General features: G+C 59.5%; 1 protein-coding gene across 1 annotated transcript in view; it reads left to right on the forward strand.

Annotated features, from left to right (window-relative positions):
- CDC42BPA (CDC42 binding protein kinase alpha) overlaps positions 1-6,914 on the forward strand; it is a 270,725-nt gene extending 263,811 nt beyond the window's left edge. The window contains exons 35-37 of the mRNA XM_047076475.1: positions 1,174-1,291; positions 5,366-5,523; positions 5,998-6,914. Of these exons, the coding sequence (XP_046932431.1) occupies positions 1,174-1,291; positions 5,366-5,523; positions 5,998-6,129 (408 nt within the window). The 3' untranslated portion in view covers positions 6,130-6,914. The remainder of the gene's footprint in view (positions 1-1,173; positions 1,292-5,365; positions 5,524-5,997) is intronic.
- Positions 6,915-9,225: the final 2,311 nt, after the last annotated feature.

The raw sequence follows: 9,225 nt of genomic DNA on the forward strand, positions 1-9,225 counted from the left end.
AGCAGTAAACACGTAAAGGTTGAAACTGATTCTCCCACCTCTCGGTCCTTCCTTTGCTGCCTCGTGTGCACGTCACTGGCGTCTAGAGGTTTGCTTCTGTGTGCGCGAATGTTAAAACGCTGGCCCTGCTTCCGCTGGGTTTTATTTTCTTAGAGAAAAAAAGGTAAAGCGTTTGCTTCGAACAGATAACACACTAAGAATTAAATGGACTTTGCAGATTGGGTACGCGAACCAAAATGGCGGCGGTTGAGTCTGGGGCCAGCCAGCCAACCGACTTTCAGTGTGTGTGGCTCCGTGACTCGAAGCTCCTCACGCCACATCAGCGTGTTGCCCGATTGCTGAGACTTGCGCCCGGCGTTAGTGGTTTTGACGTTAACCTTCCCTCAGGTGTCAGCCCCGACACCTCTCCAGTTCTCAAACGTCCGGGTCCCTTGAGGCGGCCAAGGGCTCTGGGTGCTCGGCCGAGTTCAGATGGCCCGCCCCTCACGCCTCCTCTCTGGCCGCGTATGACTTTTCAGAGCACCCGTTGGCCCACTTTAATACCTGGGACACCAAAATCATTCCATAAGTTGATGGAGAATCTTGTAAACCGGTGTCCCCGAGTCAGAGCACTTCGCCCCGGCTGCAGTGTTTTCAGGCGTGCTGTCCGTGACTCCTGGTCCCGCTCTGTCAGCACGCCAGGGTGTGGGGAGGTGCACGTGCCCGTCCCCTACCACGCGGGAAAGCACTTACTTGAGAAAAATCTACCCTTGAGTGACCTGGCTCCACGTTGGGCTCGCTCCATTCAGCTAGTGCAGTCCCGCCAATCAAAGTCGCCGACATAGCAAAACCTCCGTTTCGGGCGTCTGCAAATGTCCATATAATTCTGCACCGCACTGTCACTTCTAACCATGTAACTTCTACTTACTGTTCTCACAACAAAAAGAATTCTTATTTGCCGATAACCGTTCCCATAAGTACAAGGACGAGCACTTACCCTCGATTGGGGGGAGGTCGGCTTCCATTAGGGGTTAGTACTTCTGTGGGCAGGAGGGATCATAGAATCGGGTCCTTGTTCTGTGTCACCCCAGGTCAAGATCATTTATTTGTTACAGTTAGAGTGAAAATTAGACGTCTCCGCAGAAAATCACTCTCTCTCCAGCTGAAGAATTTTTCTTTCTGTTTTGTTTTCAGAACCCTCGGCCTCAGGAGAGTCGGACCGTGTTCAGTGGCTCGGTCAGTATTCCGTCTATCACCAAATCCCGCCCTGAACCCGGTCGCTCCATGAGCGCCAGCAGCGGCCTGTCAGCAAGTAAGTGCTGCCCGGAAAGCCCCGCCCCCCCCCCCCCCCCTGCTCTTCCCTCTCCCACGGTGCACGCACCCCTGCCTCAGGCCTGCTGGGTGGGTCTCGTTAGCACAGGGGCACCTGTTAGGATGAACGATCATGGGGTCCTTTGTGAGCCCACAGTGCGTCCGAGAGACAGGCAGACACATAATAGTACCAGTTGTGGTGACAGGTGCTCCGAAGGAAGTGAGCAGGACCCCCCTCAGAGAGTGACGAGGGGGAGCCCAAGGTCACGGGCCTTCCCTAGGGGCAGGGCCGCATCTGAGTCCTGTTTGACTGAGAGAAGGCCAGGGTGGCCACCTGTTGGCGGTCGGGGAGTGACCCAAAAACTAAAGCACAGGAGGTAGGCAAGGTCAGATCAGGGACTTGCGGAGCAAGCTAGGACGTTGTTGTCTTATTAGAAACCAAGGACCTTTACCTAGTTTACATTCTTAAGAAGATCCGTCCACCTGCCAGAGGGAGCAGGCAGGGCCACAGGCAGGGGTGCAGGCATGATCCTGGGGGGCTCTCGGCGCTGCCTGGGGCTCACAGGGGAGAGGAGGAGACCGTTGGGGGACTTAGTTGTGGGAGGTGAGGGGGGAGAGTCACAGGGGTGCCCGGGTTCCAGAGGGGCTGGCAACACATTAGAAAGGAGACCTGGGTCTGTCTCAAAGAGCAGCGTCACGGAAGCAGGCCGACGCTCGTCATGCATCCGGCGAACGGCGCGGGGGCACCGTCCTCTGTGACCTGCTTCCAGGTGGCACTGTCTTCATCGTCAGCCTCTCTCTGCCCTGAGCTGCCATGTGTCCTTCCCGGCGCTTCCGCGGGAACCCAGGGTTCTGTGGGGGTCAGAAACGTGCACGGTGCACAGAGGCGCCGTGTGCCCGCCTGTGACCATGACATGTCCCACCGAATTCGCGGGGACCTTCGGTAGTTCCTGGGTCACAAGTGGTCTGTCGCTTTCTCAGAAGTAGCACGGGTGGCTGGCGTGGTGGAGGGCGGAGGGGAGGCGGATCGCACTGGGTTCGGCTTCACTTGAGACACGTGTCTGTGGCCTCACGTGCTGGAACGGTAGCTACATGGGTGGAAGTCGCCGCGGCGGGCGGAAGGCCCCCTCGTTCTCCAGCTCCCGCCGTGGGTGGCTGCGGCCTTGGGGCCCTGACCGTGCGAGGATTGAAGCAAGGATCGTGGGTTTTCTCCTTTCCGAGGGCCCGGTGCGGGGCCCCTGGGCAGCAGTGGCCCCCTGAGTGGCCGGAGGCCCATGTCCCTCACCACGCGGGCCTGTGTCCTCACCCAGAGCAGGTGGCCACAGAGGCAGACAGAGGCGTCAGCCTTTCTATAACCTCCTCTCCGAGGGGACTCACCCGCCCTGGTCCCCCTGCAGCACTCAGACCCAGCTGGCGGGGGGAGGGGACCCTCGGGTGGGGCTTTCCCCCGTTTGTCCCTGTGTCCTGAGACACTCACGGGCCCATGTGTGGCCCTGACCACAGTGAAAACTCCGGCCAGGTGGAAGGGTGACGACCACGTTACTGTCTTGTTACCAATGGAGGTGAGGCAGTGAATTTCCCTGATAACCAGCTGTGAATTACCAAGATTTGACATGCAAACGGCGTCACAACGTTGGTATTTTAGTCCGTGATCCTTCTCCAGACCCTGGGAACCAGAAGTTGTTTCTGCTTTCAGAATCCAGATTCTTTTTAGCACGTTTACATTTTAGAAAGGAATCGATGGTACAACGTGTTACATTCCCAGCAAGATCGGGGCGGCACCCACAAATAGATCAGCATTTATACCGCCAGATTCGTGGCTGGTCACACCGGAAATACGTGGATAAACGTAGTCGTGTAAAACGAGCTCTGTCGTTAGCCTCCGGGTGGCTCCGATCAGGTTCGCCACCCTGCGTGTTTCCATCGGCCTTTGGAGACCGTCGCTCCCGGGCTCCTGTGGAATGGGCAGCTAGAGATGGCACCTGTGAGGTGGAGACGCCAGGAGCCCGGCCGGCCGCCGCCTCAGGGGCGCTGCAGGAGGGGCCTCTGTCCCCGCCGACAGCGTGCAGACCAGCCCACGGGGCACCGGTCGGGCGTGGCCTCCTTGAGGCCCTTGTCCAGGAAGCCCCGGGGGGCATCTGCCGTGTCGAGTGCCTCTCACTGGCTTTAAGAAGAGCCCAGCTCATGGGAGAAGTTTCCAGAAGGGCAGGCAGCCAAGAGAGAAATGAGAAGTCATGGAGGACCACGCTGTCCGTCTCCACAGCCAGCCAGACTCAGGGTGGCTTCACGACACAGAGGTGTCAACCACCGTGGCTCCACCCCAGCCCCCCCCCCCCGCCCCCCGCAGAAAGAAGGCCTGTCGGCGACCGGGTCACTGGGGAGCCTCGACTCTCCTGAGGTCACCCGAGACAGACACCTCACTGCCCGACCCCCCGGGCATGTGGTCTCAGCCAGCCGGGACCCCGGTCCTGGGACTGTCCCCAGGCCCCTTTTGCTGGTCAACCCAAACAGCCCTGCTTGAATGTTCTCAGATGGGAGTGGCTGAGTGTAACGTTTCCTTGAAAAGCACTTTCCCCAAGTGTGTTCTTCAAAATAGTGTAAGTCACTGAGGGGGCATCGGTTGCTTCCGCTCCCTAACCGATCGCTAGAACGGAAGGAAGGAGCCAGGTAGACAGAGGTGTGGGCCCCGCTGCGCCTGCGCCCGTTTGCACCGCGTCTCCGCGCCCTGAGCGCTCGCTCGTTCCCACAAAAATCCTCTGAGGTAGAAGTTATTATTTGCAAATGAAAACCGAGACTCAGAAAGTTAAAGTAACTCTTTGAGGTCACACAACTTTTTTATATCGAGAGAGAGAGAGAGAGAGAGAGAGAGAGAGAGGGAGGGAGGGAGGATGGGCGCACAAGCAGGGGGAGGGACGGACAGAGAGGGAGAGAATCTTAAGCAGACCTCACACTCAGTGCAGAGCCCGAGTTGGGACTCGATCCTACGACCCTGGCATCGTGACCTGAGCCAAAATCAAGAGTCAGACGCTCAACCGACTGAGCCCCCAGGCGCTCCAAGGTCACAAAGTTAATAAGCAGAGCAACAGAAGCTTCTGGCACTTCGGATCTTCTTTTCAGAATGACAACATTTCGGAAAAGTAACATGCCATGCACTTCCTGTGGCCCTGGGGCAGGCGTGGGGCCCCAGTGAGGTGACCAAAGGGCCCAGGAGAGCCACGTCCGAAAAGTAAGGTGTGCGTCCCTGGTCTCCGGAGAAACAGTGACGAACGGTGCGTGTCTTGTGGGAGCCGCCACTGCACACGTCCAGACGCAGGCGCCCGTCCCCAGGGCGGAAGGACGAGTCTGTGGTTCCCAGCCGGTGTGCGTCCCGGAACCCTCACGAGAGGCTTCGCCCGCTGCCGTATCTGGTGTGCGGTGGGGCCCAGGCGCCGGCATCTTCAGCCCCAGGACGTGTCGCTCAGTGCGTGCTCAGCAGTAGTAGCCCTTGCAGGAGGTCGTCACCGGGGCCGCAAGGACGGGCGTCAGCAGGCAGGTTCCTGTTCTGCCACCGAGGACTCCTGGGTTTGGTGGCCGTGAGGTACACGTGCTTGACGCGGTCGTCTCTGACCCTGTTCCCAAAATCTTCGTGTGAAAAACTAAACTGGGATTTGTTACGCCAACAACAGTGCAGAAACCTCAGCACGGTCGTCTTGGACCAGCGGACACGTTTCTGTGCCAAAACTAAAGAATAATGAGAAGCGCTGAGAACTTTAGGTACGAACAACACCCCCGTCTTTCCAGGGGGGATCATCCTTTCCCGCCTCCTGGCGGCGCCTCAGCTCTACGACCACAGGAGAGCGAGATTTTAGAGACACTCCCTTCCTTCTCGTGTCCAGGCTTTTCTCCCCGGGGAAGAGAATGCTTCTCCTGTGTTCCTTTGCTTTTATGCCGATTCCCCAGCAGTGAGGTGACAGGTGCAGAGGCGTGGCCTTGACCACCGCCCCCTCACCAGGTGGCCCCAGGGCAGGGGTGGGCTGTGTCTCCCCAGTCGGCACACTTGTCCATAAATGAAGTTTCACCGAGTGATGTCTTGTAGGGTCATCCGCACAGAACGGCAGTGCGCTAAAGAGAGAATTCTCTGGAGGGAGCTACAATGCCAAGTGGCCGCCCATGCCCTCCCCGTCGGAGGGCTCCCTGTCTTCCGGAGGCATGGACCAGGGAAGCGACGCCCCGGTCAGGGACTTTGACGGAGAGGTGAGTGCGGGGCGTAGCAGCCGGTGGCAATCCTGGGTCCGAGAGACCCGGGCACTTGGGGCACCTGGGCGGCTCAGTGGGTTAAGCCTCCGGCACGTGATCTCAGCTCGGGTCTTGACCTCCGGGTGGCGAGTTCAAGCCCCGCACCGGGCCCCACACTGGGCTTAAAGCCTGTTTCTAAAAAAAATAATGACTTGAGAGGGACCCCGGACGGGAGTGGGGCGGGGCCGAGCCAGGCCAGTCCCCGGGGCCACAAACTGCAGTTTTGCTGGGACGTCCTGCTAGCTTTGGCGCGAGAAAGGCCGCAGAGAGGACTGGCCGCAGAGAGGTCCTGTGCCCGTGATACGGCTCTTGAGAAGGGGCTTCGTCACTGACGGAGACCAGGCCCACCAGGTTCCTTGCGCGGGGTGGCCGTGGGGAGCCGAAGCCCCCCCGGCGCCGTCGCTTCTCACCGCCGTCTTCTCGGGCCTCCAGGACTCGGATTCTCCGAGGCATTCCACGGCCTCCAACAGCTCCAACCTGAGCAGCCCGCCCAGCCCCGCGTCGCCCCGCAAGACCAAGAGCCTCTCCCTGGAGAGCACGGACCGCGGGAGCTGGGACCCGTGAGTGGCCTCGGCGCTCAGAGTGGACGCCGGAGCGGCCTCTCCCCCCACAGCCCCTCCGCGGCCCGATCTCTGCTTCCCCGCCCCCGCTCCCCAGCCCCTGCCCGGGAGGCCCGGGCCGGGCAGCAGGAGCAGGGTGGGGGTTCTGGAACGCGGACGATGCACCTGCAGCCCCCCTCGCCCCCCTCGCCCCCACTCAGCCCACACCTCCACGCCCCCTCGCCCCGACAGCAACAACCATAAAGGCAGACTTCCACTGAGCAGCTTCGATGAATATCGATTCCATTTCGTACACTTAGAGTTGCTTTCCATAATAGTTGCCCCCCCCCCAAAGGTAGCTTGAGTAGACGGATCCCACGGACGGCGCGGTGAGAACTTCAGGCGGACCGGTGTCCTTGGGGAGTCGCACCCTCCCGAGCGGCCGCCCGGCGCCCACAGCGGATGTCGACCCGATCGCCGCCAGTAAATCCGTACTCACTAAAGCAGTGCATATTTTACTACATTACAGAGTTTAAATACGTACACAAATGTAGAGGTTAAATACTGAATGTACATAGTAAAAAGAAGCATCTTGTATTCGACAAAAGATGGATACGTATATAAGAGAGAGATCATTTAATTTAAAGAAATGTGTTGTTTCTTGTCTGTTTTCCAGCTCAGTACTTTAGAGGGTAGGAAGGCCTTGAGTGTAGACGCTCACAGGCTTGAGGAGTCAGAGCACCCCCCTCCCAACCCCGGCCGGCTCTCACACCGGCCGGGGCCGCAGTCCCACGGGGGCTTCAGGAAAACCTTCCGGAACTTGGTCTCGCCGCTCTGGGCTGCGGCCCGGGCACAGACCTGACCCCGGAAGGTTCTTCAGCAACAGCGTCGAAAGGCTAATCTCCTTCCAAGACCTGTCCTTTTCCGGCAGCAGGATTCCAGCCACGCTTGTCCTTTTTTTTTTACCGTGTTTGGTATCTTCTGCAGATGAGTGTAGAAATGCTGTCTTGTCACGTCCTGAGCCCTTCCGTTGAGAGGACGCGAGGAACGTCACGGCTTCTGAGGGTCCCTAACAAGGTTCAGAGAAATGCTTTTCTCCTGGGCTACCCCAGTTCCCGCGCGACCCCCTGGGCGGAGGGGGGCTCGCGCTCCGCAGAGAAGCCCCAGGAAGGGTGTCGTTACCAAATAAAAAACCTCAGATGCGAGGACTTGAACAGCCTTAACCAAATATTCTTCCCCACACCGGGCGGGAGACGGAAACGCGCGGCCCGGGCGCGGGCAGGACGCCGGGGAGCTGCCACCTGGCCCGGCCCGCGTCCCTCCCTGTGCGGCTCAGGCTCCGGTTCCACCCAGGTGAGCACCTGCCGTTCCGGCCACCGCGAGCCGGTGAAACGCACACCCAGCACAGCCCTGCTTCTTGAGACGAAGTTCGCCAGTTAAGCACATGTGAGCGGAGGGAGAGAGAAATAAAAACATCTCCTGGAAGTAAAGAGAGTGGGTCTCAAAATGTCACTTTTTATCTTAAATTCCTCTGGGAGCTAGAAACGCGATTTATCCTCTCCCTAGACTTCAGCCAACAGGGAACCTGAGTGGCGGTGTGTGAGCACCGTCTCCGCAGGGCGCACCCCTCTCGGCGGAGCCGGGACCGTTTCCAGGTCGATGCTACCCTGAGAGGGCACCGAGAGGTTCCGGAGGGAGGGAGGGAGGTTCCCAGTGGCGGCGGGGGGGGGGGAGGGGGGGGAATGTGTTGCAGAAGGGTCGCGGTAGAGGATTTACAAATGACGGGTTTGGTAGTCAAGCGGTCGGCAGGGTGCTTGCGTGGGCAGGGGGGCTGCGGGCGGGCCTCGCGTACTGCGCGGTCCTAAGCTCCTAGATCTTTCTGCTTCGGGGAAAGAGTGGTCGTGTGAAGTGCTCCCGGCTGTCCAGATGTCGAGGATCAGACCTTGAGTTTGCTTCCTGCCCTAGACCGGGTGGCGCTGTGAACCCAGCACTTGGGGGAGAGGAGGCCAGCCGCCTCCCCTCCTCCCCTCCTCCCGGCCCTCCCTCTCCCCTGGCCCTTCCCCTCCCCGCGCGCCGCACCCCCACGCTGAGCCTTTAGCTTATAGCTGTGACAACCACGTGTGAATTTTTGTTGCCTGTAGGTGCTTATTTTTTAAAGGATGCTTTCAGGATCAAAGTACCCCCCTGCCCGAAGCCTGGACCCCACTGCAGTGAGTCATGGCGGGCAGACAGAGCAGAGCGCCCCCTAAGGCTTGGCCCGCAGCCCGGCTCTCAGGGAACTGCACCCCAGCACTTTTTGTTTCCTCCACAGCAGGCTTACAGAGCGGTCCCCGGTGTGACAGATTCTGACAGCAGGGCTTTGCGGGAGCAGCACCGAGGGTGATGGGGGGCGGGGGGGTCCCCGAGATAACGATCCTTCCACTGGGCTTACCCCACTCGTAAGGACAGAGCCGTTGCCAGTTGCCGTCGGAAGCTTCTCGGCATGACCTGGAAAGACCGGGGCGGGTCCCAGGGCAAACGACACGTGCTGTTCATTCGAAGGGATCTGCAGCAGAGACCGCGGCAGCGGCATCGCTGTCCGAAGTCATTTGTCGTCCCGCGGGACCTTTTAAGAACCGGTAGGGTGGCCGGAGCTCGTTTCGCAGTAGGAAGGAAGGGTCGGAGAGGCGCTCGCGGCTGGTCTCTCAGTGGTATTCGGTGCTAGGTCTGTCTGGCCCACCCGTTGTCTACCCTTGACTTCTCACGAATTTCATTGTGCGTGCTTTGGGTATATAAAATTATATGCGTACATGGCTGTTCGTTTTTGCCAAATACAAAAGCCTTCCTCTTCGTCACCTGATCACGGAAGATTCCCACAGCCCTACGTACGTGGGCGATGCGTGCTCGGTCCCGGGAGCAGTTTGAAGGGCAGGAGCCCGGGCCGGAAGGGCCTGTCCATTCAGTTTCCCACGCAGCCCTCGTACTCAGGCTTCTGGGGAGAATCCGAAATTCCTGTTTGCGGCGACAGTCTGTCACTCCCTGGCTGGCGCTCAGCCCCGCTCGGCCTCCGTGTGGCTAGAGTCACGTCTGTGTCGTTAGTGCCACGTGCACTTCGGCAAGAGACCGGTTGCTTTCACGCGGA

This window comes from Lynx rufus, unplaced genomic scaffold (assembly GCF_022079265.1).
Source record: "Lynx rufus isolate CCGP_SWC_20201006 ecotype Redwood Valley unplaced genomic scaffold, mLynRuf1.p SCAF_15, whole genome shotgun sequence".
NCBI lineage: Eukaryota > Metazoa > Chordata > Mammalia > Carnivora > Felidae > Lynx > Lynx rufus.